Below are 17,260 nucleotides of genomic sequence, written 5' to 3' on the forward strand. Positions count from 1 at the left end.
GTATTTTAAATACAGTAACTCTTTCAATCTTCATTATAAAATCGTAAGATAGGTGTTATTACAATCTCCATTATACAGATGAGGTCACTGAGACAAGTGAGGTAAGTAAGTTGTCCAAGATGGCACAGCTATTAAGTGGCAAAACCAAAATTGCTCCAGAAGCAGTACTCTTAAATATTATACTTTACTGCCTAATAGCATTGCTAAAAAAGAATATAAAAGATTCCTAAGTTAAAGACTTTAATAGGGCCAGGCATGGTAGCTCACACCTGTAATCCCAATACTGTGGAAGGCTGAGGTGGGAGGATCACTTGAGGCCAGGAGTTCCAGACCAACTTGGGCAACACAGTGAGACACTGTCTCTACAAAAGTTTTTTAAAAACATCAGTGGGGCCAGGTGCGGTGGCTCACGCCTGTAATCCCAGCACTTCGGGAGGCCAAGTCAGGCGGAACACCTGAGGTCGGGAGTACGAGACCAGCCTGACCAACATGGTTTAGTTTAGAAACCCCATCTCTACTAAAAATGCAAAATTAGCTGGGCATAGTGGTGCATGCCTGTAGTCCGAGCTACTCAGGAGGCTGACGCAGGAGCATCGCTTGAAAAAAAAAAAAAAAAAACATCAGCCGCACATGGTGGCTGGTGCCTGTAGTCCCAGCTACTTGGGAGGCTGAGGTGGGAGGACTGCTTGAGCCCAGTTCAAGGCTGCAGTGAGCTATGACTGTGCCACTGCACTCCAACCTGGGCAACAGAGAGAAACCCTGTCCCTTGAAACAGGGAAAAAAAAGAAAAAAAAAAGACTTCAATATAATCATTCTAACAGCCACAACGTTCCCTGCTTTCTCCTAAGCCTTACCAATTATAAAATATAAGGTTTCAATCAATCCCACCTACTACTACAACCAAAAATCACAATTAAATTGAAGAAAAACACATTCAGTTCAAATATATAATCTTTTTGAACTTCTAGATTGTTCATAGTGCTATTTTATTATTATATTTGGCCCATCAGCTAACTAAAAGACATATAATACTATATTTATATAAATGTATATAATATGTTCTTCTGGGTTTTAGAGGAATATTAAAAATATTACCAATACTAATAATTATTAGCAAGGCAAACTTCATTAATCAAGTTTTAGAACAGAGCTATTTTCAAGCACTGAAGTGACATTAGTTGCAGGGTAAAATATATGAGTATGTATGACAGAACACAAAACAACATGATGAACACAAAAAACAGTGCAAAGCAAGCAGAGTAAACTGAAGAAAACCTTGTAAAGAAGCGAATTTCAAACTTTTAGAAATAGCTATTACGATTCCATTTTCATTTCATGACTCACTTTATTCCCATTCCAGTATGGCATGTTTTTTTTTTAAATTTTAAGAGAATAAAACAATTTTGATATTTCTTGGAGTGTCACTAAACTTGAGGTTGAGAATTAAGTCTTTAAAGAAAAAACTTGTAGTGCTGAGCCGTAACTATGCACCTGTGAATGCTGGGCACACTAGTTACAGTGAGACCAACCTAGATTGCATAAGAAACTGAGTTGCTTCTTTTTAAAAGATATCAGGAAGACAAGGAGTCTCAAACTATTCCAGACTCACAAACTGTGGCAATAGCGGCAATATAGTCCTTATGTACACTAGCACAGATCTTTTCAGCTACAACTGCATATACAGATAGCAATTACTAACACAGGAAGTTTTTTGTCCACAAAAAACATACATGGGTATATGTATGGATATGTGCATATATAATATATACATATAAACATTGCATACATACGTAATCCATGCAGTTTCTTTTAGAGTACTTTGCTTTTTAGTGACTAAAACAGGATCTTACCCATAGAAACTATGTTAGTTCCTGGCTAAAACGTCATACTTTCAGCAAATGATATATTCTTCAAATCCAAGATAATAATAATGCATACTGCTATGACTTTTAATAGTTGGTCAACTTAATAATTTAGGTTTAAAAAATTAACACTTTTTCATACTGTTAATAAAGTATCTACAAATAAATTACCTTAGAAAAGATACAGGAACCTAAAGTTTAAATCCACAAGACACTGATAACAAAGGCTTATTAACACAGTAAAGATTAAAAAGTTGTCATCTCAGAGAATTTTCTACCTGCAGTATTCCTACAGGTTCTAAAATTATTTTGAGTTATAATAAAATTAAAATATTTTACCAACTTTGTGAAAATATAAACCAGATAAGAATGAGAAAAAAGATAAACATATGTAATTAGATATAATCTACATTTATATTTATAAATATATAAAATATATGTATATTAAATACGTGTTTAACCTCAACATTCAAGTGCTAAAGAAAGTTAACAATATTTTTATGTTACATGCCAGAGTAGGAGGTGAGAGAGATGGGTATACTGTATTCTGCTCATAGAACTAAAGTTAATATTTAAGAATACCAGGCTAGACATTCTCTTCCTTTTTTCTTTTGAATTATATATAAAGATAAGAATGGGTATGTGAGGATTCCTGAGGTATACTGTATTCTGAGATGGTCAGAAAGCACAAAATACACTTGGGGAGAAGAAGGAATCGTATTATTAGAATTGACATTGTCCTAAAAGAAAACCTAATCTAATCCTCCATTGTTAGAGTTTGTGATTCTGTGTATATACCCAATTTTTATATAATTATATAACTGTCTTCACATGGGATTCTAAGCTTCCCAAGAGCAAGAATAAGAATATTTCACATCATCCCTTATGTCTCCTCACCCGCAAAGAAAACTTCTGACACACAGTAAAACAGGAACACAAGGAAATAAGTATGAAAAATTCATAGAAGAGCATGGCATTTTTTCCTGAAATACTATAACAATGAAAATTTTTGGCCAGGTACAGTGGCTCACGCCTGTAATCGCAGCACTTTGGGAGGCTGAGGCAAGCGGATCACAAGGTCAGGAATTCGAGACCAGACTGGCCAAGATGGTGAAACCCCATCTCTACTAAAAACACAAAAATCAGCTGGGTGTGGTGGTGGTCACCTGTAATCCCTGCAGGAGAATCGCTTGAACTCGGGAGGTGGAGGCTGCAGTGAGCTGAGATGGCGCCACTGCACTCCAGCCTGGGTGACAAGAGCAAGATTCTTTCTCAAAAAAAAAAAAAAAGAAAAAGAAAATTTTACATTTTTTCTTGGTCCTAACCATTTGGTTACCAGTTGTAGATCAGCTGAATCAAATTTTTCCTGTTTTAATTCATAATTAAATCATAAATCATTTCATTATTTGTTCCTTTCAAAATACCCGTAACAGGCTGGGCGCAGTGGTTCATGCCTGTAATCCCAGCACTTTGGGAGGCCAAGCTAGGCGGATCATCTGAGGTCAGGATGAGACCAGCGTGGACAACATGGTGAAACCCCATCTCTACTAAAAATACAAAAATTAGCTGGGCATAGTGGTGAGTGTCTGTAATCCCAGCTACTCGGGAGACTGAGGCGGGAGAATCGCTTGAACCCAGACTGCAAAGGTTGCAGTGAGCCGAGACTGCTCCACTGCACTCCAGCCTGGGCAACACAGCGAGACTCAGCCTGAGGGGGAAAAAAAAATACCCATAACAATTAACAAGGATCTCTCTCCCAAGTGACAGTAATCAAATTATCCCAATTTCTATAAGAGGCTAAATTTAACCGCTCTAATCCCTTAACTTTTTCCCTTTCCCATCAGTTTTTTCTATATCACTTACAACTGTTTAATTACCAAAGCTAGAAGTGATGATTTGAGGGTCTGAAAATGCACATATAGTGTAAAAATGAGCTCTTCTATTCCTTCACTTTATATAGCCCAGGATCTTTTTGTTATTCTATCAACTCTTAAGATACAACTAAATACCTGTTCCTACTATATTTTATTCTATGTTTATCAGATAACATTTTTTTAATTTGAAAGTTTTTGTTGCTGTTTTGCCATAACCAACTACTGGTTTTTGGACATACATAATTTTCTAATACGTCTAGTCTTTCTCCTTGGTGTCAGTCACAGAGCTCTAAACTGCTTCTTATGGACATCCCCCCCAAAACCCTCAAAATAGCATCATCTTTTCCAGTCAATAAATGAAATTTTTTGAGCCAATATCGACTGTTTTCTCTCTACATATTCAATTAACATATCCCATTGATTCACAAATCCTTGTTAAATCTATCCCTTCCTTTCCATTTCCACTGACCTTGATCTAGTCTCAGCCCCATCTCATCAAGTACGGACTGTTACAATAATCTTCACGGTTTTCTCCATACCTAGCAGACTTTCATATTTCCAATCTATCTACACTCCACCACTTACGCTCTAAAACACAGATCTACATACCACTGTTGCACAGCTTAAAAACTTTCCCATCAGATATACTCCACGGCTTATTTTTCAAAATTCTGTGTTATCAGATTCAAAACTATGTCCTTTGATCTTTACTCCAGTAAAAAAAAAAACCTTCTGTGTGCAACCACATTGACCAAATAAATGTTTGTTTCATGCATTGTGGAGAGTTTAACCTATGGATTCTTTGTTCATAGTTATTTTCACTATAAGGGAGAAAAAAAAGTTTTCTTTATCTAACCTAGCCTTACTTCGCCTTTCAAGACTGACCACGAAGTCTTTTTTGAAGCTTTCATGAGGTTTTCCAACCATCAAAGTTCTTATGACTATTTCTTACCATTACAGATAATGCTCCACCTATGGCAGGTATTCAATAAATGTCTGATGATTACTTCTTGGGAGACCATTCATTCCAGTTTCCCCAAGGCAGTTCTAATTTAAATATACTGTTCTGACATCTCATCTGGTTAGTGCTCCGTTGACTCTCAAGTAGTGCCCAATCATTTGACTTATTCTTAATTTTCAGAACTGCACTGTATTAGTCAGTTTTCACGCTGCTGATAAAGACATGCCTGAGACTGGGCAATTTACGAAAGAGGTTTAATTGGACTTACAGTTCCACATGGCTGGGGAAGCCTCACGATCACAGCGGAAGGCAAGCAGGAGCAAGTCACGTCTTACATGGATTGCAGTAGGCAAAGGGAGAATGAGGAAAACACAAAAGTGGAAACCTGGGATAAAACTATCAGATCTTGTGAGAGTTACTCACTACTATGAAAACAGTAGAGGGGAAACTGCCCCATGAGTCAATTACCTCCCACCATGTCCCTCCCACAACACGTGGGGATTATGGGAGTACAATTCAGGATGAGATTTGGGTGGAGACACAGAGCCAAACCATATCAAGCACTATTTCTGACTTAGAAAATGTAAATGGAGCAAAGTAACTAGAATACGAAACTTATTACCGCAATACAGTACTAGTTATTTCTGGTCACTCTGACACCATACCAGAAGTATTCTTTAAGGCAATGGTTCTTAATCTGTGGTAATTCTGCCCCAAAGGGACACCTGGTAACGTCTGGAGAGATTTTTGGTTGGCCAGGGATGCTGCTGGACATCCTACAACACACAGAATAGCATCTACAACAAAGAGTTATCTGACCCAAATGTCAAGGATGCAAAATTCTGCTTTGGGATTATTCTTATAATAATGTTAATAAGATCAAAATGACATTTTTAAACAATGTGAATGTTTTTTTAACTGGAACTAAACGATCTTGAAACCAAAATGATATCTATTATTTCCTTCTTAGGTAAATGGCCTCATCTTTAATCATTTAGCTTGATGTGATGTGATGGTTTTCATGCAACACATAAGTAGTTGGTATGAAATGGAAAGAGTATCGCTGTGGACTCAATACTCTGGTTTGAATTCAATACTTTGGTTTGAATTCAATACTTTGGTTTGAATACTTCAGGGCACAAGAGGTGGACGCAAACCTCAGAGGCTGTTTTCTAGCCAATAAAGGTAGCTATGACTTGTGTTCTCGCCTACCTACTACATACACACTAACCTCTCCAAAATGCCATTTCGTTAAGAGCATTCTATATTCAAAAACTCTCCTCCTAGCTTTCACAGGCCATTCACAGTATGATCTCCAACCCACTGATTCAACTTTCTCACTTGTTCCCTAACAAACGTCCCTTTAGTTAAGTATCTTCACAGGCCTTTTCTCTACCCTACTCAGATGTATCACTCGCTCTTTTCCCTAAACATCTTGATTCTCACAGACAGCAAAAAATACCTTTCCATCTGTGCCCAAATCCAAAGTCCCAGCTCTCACTTTTAAGCCCATATAAATCTTTCTTCTAGAAAATATTATTGGTTTCAGAGAGAACAGAATTCTATGTTCATTCTGTCTCCTAGCCAAACTCTAAACACCCTGAAAGCTTATGCTCCACTCAGTAATTTAAACAAATATTTATACAGCAGTTACCACTGGCCAGACATGGTATTAGACAGAAATTTGAAGATGAATTAAGATAAAACTAGATTATTATACCTCACATAAAGGTTGTTAGCCTCTTTCACTCACAGGGTGCACTACCATCAAGACTTATGGTACCTGCTCATCAAGTTCCAAACCTCTAGATTCAGGTTTCTAGGATTCATCAGTTTTTTGGGTTTTGCTTTTTAATCCACTCCAGATCAGTCCTAAGTATAGCCAATAACAAATAAGAATTTCACTGTGACAGGTCAACACAAGATTCACTATCTCCCCCACTCAGAGGAGAAATGAGCAGGCCCACTCAAAAGATACAAGCATTCACAGCCTAAAATTACTAAAGTATTCTTTCCGTATCTACTAAATAGGTATTAGCAAAAACACACAATTTAGTCTGATTATCACTATATAGTACCAATTAGGTATTAAACGCATACTAAAAACCTAACTTGAGAGCACCTATTAAATCCCACTCCTCAGGCTTACTGGAGTCAAGGGTCACTTACAGACTTAGCTTGGCCCACTCCTGCTTCTCATTTACACTTTCCAAACAAAATAAGCTTCAAGAGCCACACATAACTGGGTACTTTCTTACTGTCTCACAGAGGAGCAGAAGCTCCTGAATGGAGTAGTGGAGGGATGTGTGGGGGAGGAGTTTCAGTCTAGTACACTGCAGAAGTGGGAGATGATTTGATTCATCCTCATGAATTATAAACCTGATTTTTAACTAAATACAACTTTCTTTGTCTTATCTTTCCAAATATTTTTTAAAATTTCATATGTGATACTATGGTACTACATTATCTTGCATCTATTATTCTTCACATTTCAAGGAGATATACTCAATATTTTTTTCTCTAAAGTCTCTAATTTCTATTTTATTCCAGAATGTGAGACCTTTCCCAGATCAAAGTGAACTGTGTTTTGCAATCTTTGAGCCACTCCTAAAGACCTAAAGTCTTCCTCTTAAATAAGCTAGCTTGTCTTAAAGTTGTTCATTTCCTCCGTAACTTCAATCCCAAAATGAAAGATCTCAGAAGACATAATTTCAAGTAAATGAAAGAGGTGAAATAAGAACTTACTATTACCAAGGCCTTAAAACCTACATTCTTTTACAAATTCATTTTTGCTACTGAAAATCAGCCCAACAGGAGTGACATGCAACGTGCTCTGGCAAGTACAGATAATTACTATAAGGAACAGTGTATTCAGGTAATGCAAACTATTTACATTAAGACACTACTTAACTCTGCTATTTACTGCCAAAATTGCCTTTTTTAGAAAATCATGTCAAAATTACATGAATTTTTATAGTTATAGATATGTTCCTAGCAGAAGAGTAGGGAGGCAGGGGGCTGCATAAGTGGAAGTAGAAGGCAAGTAGCCTTTTTGGGCTACCAGGGTATCAGCACCAGGTTCCCTGGGCCATTTGGCATAGGAATTTGAATACAGGGTGGCCCCAAAGATGTGACTGAGGAGTAGTAGCAGCATCAGTGATCGAGAAGGCTCACAGGATGTGAGCTATACAACTTTGGTGTTCCTTATCTGATATTCCTAAAAACCAAAGTTGTGTTTTTCATTAAAACAGACTACATGATTTATTTAGGTAGATCTGATAAATGTTTTAATAGTTACACTTGTGGAATTTAATTTTTTAAATGTAAAGTTAAGAACATTATAAGAAGCATTCTAAACCACTTTCAGTCCTGGGTGCTACCCAGTTCAATAAATGTTTTTTTGCCCAATTAAACTGTGAAATTTAAAACAAACAAGAATAATGGATCATAAGATCATATGTATGTCTTGGGTTCCAATTCTATCAAAAATATGCTATCATTATAGCATAGTGCTCCACCTATGGCAGTTACTCAATAAATGAAACCATATTTATTGAAGCCAAAATTTATCCATCTGTGATATATAATCTTACTACCACTAACAAGGAAAACTACAAGTAAAAAGGCTTTTAATGTATCATATTATATTATGATCCCCACATGATCACAGAGTAATAAAACCAACTTACATTTTATCAACAGGATTTTTTAAATTACAAAAGCAGGGCCAGGTGTGGTGGCTCACACCTGTAATCCCAGCACTTTGGGAGGCCTAGGCGGACGGATCAAGAGGTCAGGAGATCGAGATCATTCTGGCTAACACGTCCCGTCTCTACTAAAAATACAAAAAATTAGCCGGGTGTGGTAGCGGGCGCCTGTAGTTCCAGCTACTTGGGAGGCTGAGGCAGGAGAATGGCACGACCCGGGAGGCGGAGGTTGCAGTGAGCCGAGACTGTGCCCCTGCACTCCAGCCTGGGCGACAGAGCAAGACTCCATCTAAAAAAAAAAAAAAAAAAAAAAATTATAAAAGCAATTCATGTCTTACCAGAAAACTTGGAAATCACAAAAGGTACAAAGAAGAAGTTTAAAACAAAGTGCTTCTGTAATCCTACTAAACAGAGCCATGCTAGTACTCTGGCTAATTTTTAAATTTATTTTAAAAATCAGACACTACATCTAGAGAGTATTTTCTTCTTTAATTTGTCATGGGAAAGTACAGATTCGATACTGCCATTATTCAGAATCTGTGAGAAATATCTCATCTGTAACTGGCATAAGGGTCATGTAAGAAATTTGGTCTCCTTGTTTTATAGCTTTGCCTCATTTTAACCTGACATCACTAATAGATTGATACCATTTAAATTAATATCACTGAACTCTTACTATACTGTGGTCCTGTTTAGAAAAACAAAGATGAATATGATACTGTCCTCCTGCTTAAACTGCTCACAATCTAGACTACACAGACCAAAGTACAAGGTGATTGTATTAAATATACTCTAAAAAAGGATATATAAACAGTGATAGGTTAACAATGAAGAAGTAGTAAACCAAGTTAAAAATTCAGGAGAATTTCACAAAGGAAAGAAAATCTGCATTGTACCTGAATAATAAGTAAAATTTGGTAAGGGGAGGAGGATGAAAAACCGGATGAACATCAAAAGCCAAAGGGCATAAAAGTTCTTGAAGGTTCTGGCAAAAGCAAGTAAATCTAGGAAAAAGGTAAATTAGTGCTGGACTGCTGAGGACTTTTAAATATCCTGCTAACTCATTTTTTTCACCAGGCAAGATAATGACTCTAATGGTTTTCAAAATTCAAACCTACCCTAAAGAGGAAAACAACTGGCCATTACTGAAGATATTCAGAGAAATGTGCCACAGATTTAAAGGGAAAACATCCATGATGCTTCCTTTGCTAAATATCTCCTCACACTTAAGCTTAGCACTCTGTCTTGAAGGTATTTTTTTTTTTTTTTTTTTTTTTTGAGACACAGTCTTGTTCTGTTGCCCAGGCTGGAGTGCAATGGCGCGATCTCAGCTCACTGCAACCTCCACCTCCCAGGTTCAAGCAATTCTCCTGCTTCAGCCTCCCAAGTAGCTGGGATTACAGGTGCCCACCACCAAGCCCAGCTAATATTTTTGTATTTTTAGTAGAGACGGGGTTTCACCATGTTGACCAGGCTAGTTTCAAACTCCTGACCTCAAGTGATCCTCCTGCCTTAGCCTCTCAAAGTGTCAGGATCACAAGTGTGAGCCACCATGCCCAGTCTGTCTTGAAGGTATCTTATGCTCCCACATAGAGTGCAACAGAATTAAAAGAACACTTAGAATTCACCCAATTCAACTTTTTTACTTCTTTGTAACATCGCCCACAACAAGAGCATTCAGCAGTCTTTTGAAGGTTATTTCCAAAAATTTGTTTAGGGTAGTCCTTATCATCCAAAAACAGCTCTATTAAAAAATTCTTCCTTCTACGAAATCAAAATTTGCCTGCCTCTAATTTACACCTATTAGTCTAGTGATGAAGAGTTATATAATAATCCTTATTAGAGTCCTTCAAATACTCAAAAAGTTCTCTTACCCAAGCTAAATATCTATAGGCTAAATAAATCAAGATCAATAGTTCTTCATCAGACTTGACTTTTAGGTTTGGTGTCAATCTCAATTTCACTTTATTAGCTATGTGACTGTGGGGGGTGTAGCTTCTTTTACTGTAAAATAGGGATAACATGACACATTCTACCACATGGATGTACTGTGAAGACAATGCCAGACACAAAAAGACAAATATTGAATGATTCTACTTATACAAGGTACCTAGAGTGGTCAAATTCATAGACACAGAAAGTAGAATGGTAGTTGCCAGGGGCTGGAGTCCATGGGAAGAGGTAATTACTATTTAATGGGTACACAGTTTCAACTGAGGAAGATGAAAGGTCCAGAGATGGATGGTGGTGATGACTGCACAACATTGTGAATGTACTTAATGCCACTGAACTGTAAACTTAAAAATTATTAACATGGTAAATTGTGTTATGTATATTTTACAATAAAAACAATAATAATAATTACAACTCCAAATTGTACACATTAAATGATTTAACACGTGTAAAGGAGCTGGACACGATGGCTCACGCCTGTAATCCCAACACTTTGGGAGGATGAAGCAGGTGGATCACTTGAGCCCAGGAGTTCAAGACCAGCCTGGGCAACATAGTGAGACCCTGTCTCTACAAAACATAAAAAATAAATTAGCCAGGCGTGGTGTCACGTGCCTGTGGTCCTAGCTACTCAAGAGGCTGAGGTAAGACAATCACTTGAGCCGGGGCATGGTTGGGGGTGGGGGGTGGGAAGGGATTGAAGCTGCAGTGAGCTGTAGATTATACCCCCACCCCTGGTCCACAGAAAAATTGTCTTCCACGAAACCAGTCCCTGGTGCCAAAAAGGCTGCAGACTGCTGTCTTGCAAAATGCTTGGCATATACAACATGAGCACATTACGGTGACTGTAATATACTTTTATCAAGCATGGGGCCCTGCTTGGCCAAGTTCTATTTTTTAAGAACTTGCATTATCATGTTTCTCAGTGTTCCCAACATTGTGCTGCACACGGGTACTCTAAGTATTTGTTCCATTAAACAAAAAATTTAAAGCCATTTTAGAATGACTGGAAAACCACTGCTAACAATGGAATAGAGGGCAAGGCACAGTGGCTCATGCCTGTAATCCTAGCACTTTGGGAGGCTGAGGTTTGAGACCAGCCTGGAGTTTGAGGCCAGCCTGGGCAACATGGGAAGACCCTGTCTCTTAAAAAAAAAAAAAGGGAAATAGAAAGCTTATTAGAGGTTTAACTTCTGATTCATCTAACCCACACACATACGCAAATCACATTACTTTAAAATAACATCTCCTTGGTACAGAAGAGTCAAGAAAACATAAAACTTTCCAAGATGTTAGTATGTTAATCAGTGAATGACTGCCAAACTATTCAGATAAGTGGTGATAATTACACAAATTGCTTTATTAATTTAGGCTTACCAAATTAAATTACAGGCAAATTTTACCAATGGCCCTCTAAAAAAGCATACATAAACAAAGAGGTCATACAATAAATCAACTCTCAGCAGTGAAAAGCCACGAGTGACAAAAAAGTATAAAAACCATATACCTACCTAGCTCTGAAATGGGACATTTATCAACAAAAGTTATTGATAAGAAGTCAGTATGAATTTGAAGTGTCTTCATAAACCTAAGATAAATTGATCTAGTGAGCCAGAATGTAGCTTAAAATGGGCTTAGGCCTACCACTCCAAATGATGGAAAGGAACAGAAATTTTATCACTAATATAATGGTGAACATGGGCAGGATCAAAAGTCTGGATGAAAGGAAATATGGCAACTTCTAAAGAAAAAAATAAGCAGTGTCTAGAAAGTCCAGACCAAATTGATTCTTTGCAAAATTCAAAACTGGATTTAAAAAAGTCTGTGAAGAAAAGTGAATACATGAAATGCTAGCTAGAACATTCATCATAAACAAGTCCAAACAAACCAACTGCAATGGCTATTTTAATAGGCTGGTAATAGTAATGTAGTATTCTTCACTGTAGTTGAGAATCTTATAGGCAGAGAATAGCTTAATTATAGCAAGGCATTTGACAAAAATCTTTCATAATGTCCACACAAAATGTCATATGAGCCTGACAATAAAAGATAGAACTAGTAATTATTGAACAACCATGTGTGTTGTTTAATAGACTGGTGTTAATCTAGAATGAGTCTGACGTGCACACTTCAGAGTAATTTATCCCTTTTTTTTTTTAAGACGGAGTCTCACTCTGTCGCCCAGGCTGGAGTGCAGTGGCGAGATCTTGGCTCACTGCAAGCTCCGCCTCCCGGGTTCACACCATTCTCCTGCCTCAGCCTCCCAAGTAGCTGGGACTATGGGCATGTGCCACCACACCTGGCTAATTTTTTTTGGTATTTTTAGTAGAGACGGGGTTTCATCGTGTTAGCCAGGATGGTCTCGATCTCCCGACCTCGTGATCTGCCCACTTTGGCCTCCCAAAGTGCTGGGATTACAGGCGTGAGCCACCACACCTGGCCCAGAGTAATTTATTCTTATCAATAATTTGAATGAAGACACGGTAGATATGCCTACCAAATATAAAGATGACCAAATAAATCAGAAAGGATAATATTAAATGTCTAAATAAAAACTAACAAAAGGAAATTTAAAAGCCTTATATTTAATCTAAGCATAACTAAAAAAATATAAAATGAAAGCCTTACATTTAAGCTAAAAAAAAAATCCATTACACAAAAAATAGAGTTAGGAAGACTCAGTTTAACATCTTATGTATAAAATATATGGGAGAGAAGTTGATATTTCGGGCTCATATTAAGCATACGTAATATAAGTTAAAACTGTCAATGAAGTATTTAGTCAAAAAAAAAAAACAGCACTTGGTTCATACCCACCACACACTCTCCATCTTATCAAATATCATCTAAAATGCTGGGTACAACTCTGGGAACCATGTATAATGACAATGAGCAATTTAGAGTTAATTAAGAAAAAGAAAAACCATGATTGAAGGATCAGAAAATTACATTATCTAAGGAATGATAAAACAAACTGGGATTATATACTCTGAAAAAGACAAGGGAATGCTCACAGTGTGTGGAGGAGTCAGCAGTGACACCACAAAGTAGTCTTCAAATATGTGAAGAGGTCATTTATGTGAAAAAGAGATTATATTTGGAAAAAGCAAAATACTATGGGAACGGCATAGGCTATGATGTATAAAGACCTGGATTCAGACCCTGGTGACATTATTTAGTGTGTTATTTGATGCTTGGAGACAGATTAGTTTTCTTACCTAGAAAATGCTACCTATCTCATAAATGTATAAAATTAGAGGCAAAAAATATTTATAAGCTGCCTGGCACAGAATGACACACTGTGATGCACAATGATATTAGTTCTCATCCCTAAGCTTTTCTGAGTTATTCTAGAACAGTGTTTTTCAAAGTGAGAATTGCAACTCATTAATGGGTCACAAAATTAGCTTAGCTGGGTAGTTACCAGCATTCTTATTCTAATGAAATAGAATAGAAAGGAAAATATCTGAACACATCACTTGTAGTAAAAGTAATCAACATTTTGTCAAACTTTTGCTTCAGTTATTCATATACATTATTCATATACATGTGAATTCCTGATTACCAGTTAAAATGTATTTCTTATCACGAAGCTGGGTCCAAAAAAAAAAAAAAAAAAAGTGTGAAAGTGACTGCTGTAGAGCACTATTTTCTATGTGCGTTCCATAAGATACTAGTTCCTTGGGAGCTCAATTAAGTTTAGGACCAAACCATACTCCCTAGAGATTTACTATGTTCAAAACACATTAGCACTTCCAAGAGCCCAGCATTAAAGAAAACTGTTTATTTTTGTAGAATCAGTTTTTCCCACACTTATTCCATCCCGGAACCCACCCACTTTTTTTCTACATAGCACTTACTGACATCTTCAGAACTTGCACTTTGTGGCACATACACTCGGGAGGAAACATTCCTCCAGATGAAAAGGAAGGTCAATAGCTAGAAGTTACAGAAGGTAGATCTTTAGCTTGCTAAAAAAGGAAAAAACACTGCCTTTGAATCTTCCTGCCACTGACATCCACCCCCTACAACTTTTACCCTAATCACATACCCCAACGCATTTTAAATATTATTTATATCCAACTTACAGTTCACACAAATCTCAGAAAAAGTACAGGACACCTATAAGATCAAGATATGAAGCCAGGATCAAAGCAGTAAGCAGGAATCATCTGGTCAAAAGAAACTCTTGGCACAGTATTTAAGGAAGACTTACTTTACCTTAACAAAACTCATGCTCAGGAACCAAAGCAGTCAAAGACTTAATCGGCTTCTCCGAGTGGACTCAATGTGTTCTAATAATACATAATCTAAAATGGGCTGATGGGTGCAGCTAATCCTCATTATTATGAGCATCATTATTATCATCACTTGCAAGAGCCATGTGACAATATTTACAAGATTCTGGATTCTTTTAAAGTGTATGCATACCCAAGATTCCTTTGGGAGAAAGTAATTTCACATTTATATCAAAAACTGTCACTACCATAGTCAGCTCTAATATTTGATATCACTTGGTAATAAAGGTTTGTCATCATATACTGAAGAGTAATCCTGTTACTCAAATCTTCCTAACTGGGAGTTACGAACACCTCTGACTCTGCTCTTTTAGCTGTCAAGAGCACAAAATGCCCTTCCCGCTCTTTACTCACTTCCAGACTGCAAAGCCACCTCCTCCTCAAAGTCTGGCCCAACTACTTTGGACCACTATTTTTCTCCCAGTTACTGAGTACTGTCAGCACTTTTTGTTCTATCACTCTTTGGGTAATTCACTGTACACTTTCTAGTTTATTTAACTGCACAAAACTTAGTTCTCAACAAGACTGTAACTGCCTTATGAACAGGGATCAACACTTAAGAATCTCCAGAATCTCCTACAACATCATGTAAGATTCTTGATTTACAAGAACATCATGTTTCTTATTTAAGTAACTAGGCTTAAGAGTAACAAATAGCAGCTTGTTTTAAGACAGTTTACTATGTGCCAGATCCAGCGCTAAATGCATACATAATTATCTTACTAAATTTTCATAACTCTATAGAGGTAAGTGCTATTATTTTCTTCATCAAATAGAAGAAGAAAGTGAGCCTCAGAGTAACTTGCTCAAGGTCATACTGCTAGTAAGTGGCAAAACCAGGGCCTGAATCCAGGAAAGCTCTTAACTACCTCAGAACACTGAAAAGTTCTAACCCTACAATAACAGAGTCTATGCATGATTTCGATTTCACTAAGTTAGAAGTTTTAATTTCAATAGAGCAGAGATATTTTAGCTAAAAGTTAAAACTTTAAGAAAAATTAATTAAGACAAATAATTTCCCACACACATCTTTATAATAAAACGAGGGGAAAAGCCTCCCACGTCCTATTTATGAAAGTAATACAAAGGTGGGGGGGGTCACAATTTCATCAAGAAGTGGCTTATGACAATACAGCTTTGGTTTAGATTTTTAATTAGGACTCTTTTTCTCTGCCCCTAGGAGGAACGTGGAAATGAAAGATGGATAACTGTCAATTCAGAGCTCTGCAAAACGCCAGACTCAATTCTCGTTTTAGAAAATAAAAGCCAGGGCTCTTGTTCCACCCTTGACTCTTCACACAAAGAGTAACAAAAAAAAAAAAAGAAAGAAAAGAAAAGAAAACAAGCAGCACCATCCTCTGCCCTCTTCACACAAAGCAAGCTTTACCCCACTACCCAAAGGGGAGTGCTGATTCACACGGTCTCCCCATCCCTGCCAGACACGGGTCCCAAACACCAACCGTTGCATAGACGTAGACGACTTTGGTCTGCCCCCGACCCCCCACACCTGGTGATACCTCATCAAGCAGACCCCACTCCTACATCCAAAATGTCCAGGGCCACCATCTGAAAGCCAGTATCTTACACAAAGCAGGACCCCGGCCTACAAAGCAGTTTCCCACCTCCGACTCCTTCCCAGGCGAACAGCCCTTCTCAAGCTGCCCCAATCCACAGACCCCAATAGGGTCCAGCACCCAGAGGGTCCACAATCCAAAGGAGAACAAGCTACAACCCTGCTACTTGCGCACGCCTCGAACCCCCAACTCCAGCTGAGGTTCCCTCTGCCAAAGCAAGAAAACCACGAGTCCCCACGGGAGAGCGGACCCGATTACACAAAGCGAGGCGCCCGACCAGAGGGACCCTCAGAGGACGCTCTCCGCCCCCGGGTCCGTCCCCGCCCAGCTCCGACCCGGCGCCCCACGCTCACCAGCTCTCCTCTTCCTCCTCCCAGCCTGACAGGCGCTCCAGCTCGTCGGGCCGCAGCGGCTCCACCTCGTCCAACAAGCCGCCCTCGCCCGCCGCCAGCAAGGAGGTGGCGTCCCGCAGCTCTTCGCTAGTCGTCCGCCTCGGGCCCGACCCGGCCCCGCCGCCCGACTTGGCGTTGAGGCCCAAGGGGAAGCCCCGAGGAGACGCCGCGCCGGAGGAGGGAATGGACCCGCCGGCCCGAATCGGGCTGCCGGGCCCGAGGGAGCCGGCGCCCTGCACGGCCCCAGAGCGACTCCTCAGCTGTTCGTTCTGCTTCTCCAGCTTCTTCACCAGCTCCTGCAGCTTTCGCACCTCCTGGTCCGCGTTCACGTTGGAGTTAACGTCCTCCATCCCGGCCCCGCCGCCTCCGCCGCCCGCTCGCTCTCGCAGCGACAGGGAAAGAGCCGGAGGAAAGAGGCGTCGCCGCCACTCACTCTAGCCGAGGCGCCGGCATATAGCAGGACCAGGCCCCACCGCCAGGGTCCCCTCACCTCGGGTTCCAAAGCGCCGCTGGCCCCAGCCGAGCTGCCTCATCTGCGCCGGCTCCGGGATTGGGGGAGGCGGCGCCAATATCCGGCCTCTGCCGCCATCTTCCCTCCGTCCCTCCGCCCCCCGCGGGCCGGCCCCGTGGGTGACCTCA

At 39.2% G+C, this 17,260-nt stretch overlaps 1 protein-coding gene across 2 annotated transcripts in view; it reads right to left on the bottom strand.

The window, feature by feature from the left end:
- SLAIN2 (SLAIN motif family, member 2) overlaps nt 1-17,260 on the bottom strand; it is a 76,383-nt gene extending 59,123 nt beyond the window's left edge. The window contains exon 1 of one of the 2 annotated variants that reach the window (XM_011927313.1): nt 16,583-17,260. In XM_011927313.1, coding sequence (XP_011782703.1) covers nt 16,583-16,971 — 389 coding nt within the window. In that variant the 5' untranslated portion in view covers nt 16,972-17,260. The remainder of the gene's footprint in view (nt 1-16,582) is intronic. The other variant, XM_011927312.1, reaches the window with a different exon arrangement.

Source organism: Colobus angolensis, unplaced genomic scaffold (assembly GCF_000951035.1).
Source record: "Colobus angolensis palliatus isolate OR3802 unplaced genomic scaffold, Cang.pa_1.0 Scaffold71, whole genome shotgun sequence".
Taxonomy (NCBI): Eukaryota; Metazoa; Chordata; class Mammalia; order Primates; family Cercopithecidae; genus Colobus; species Colobus angolensis.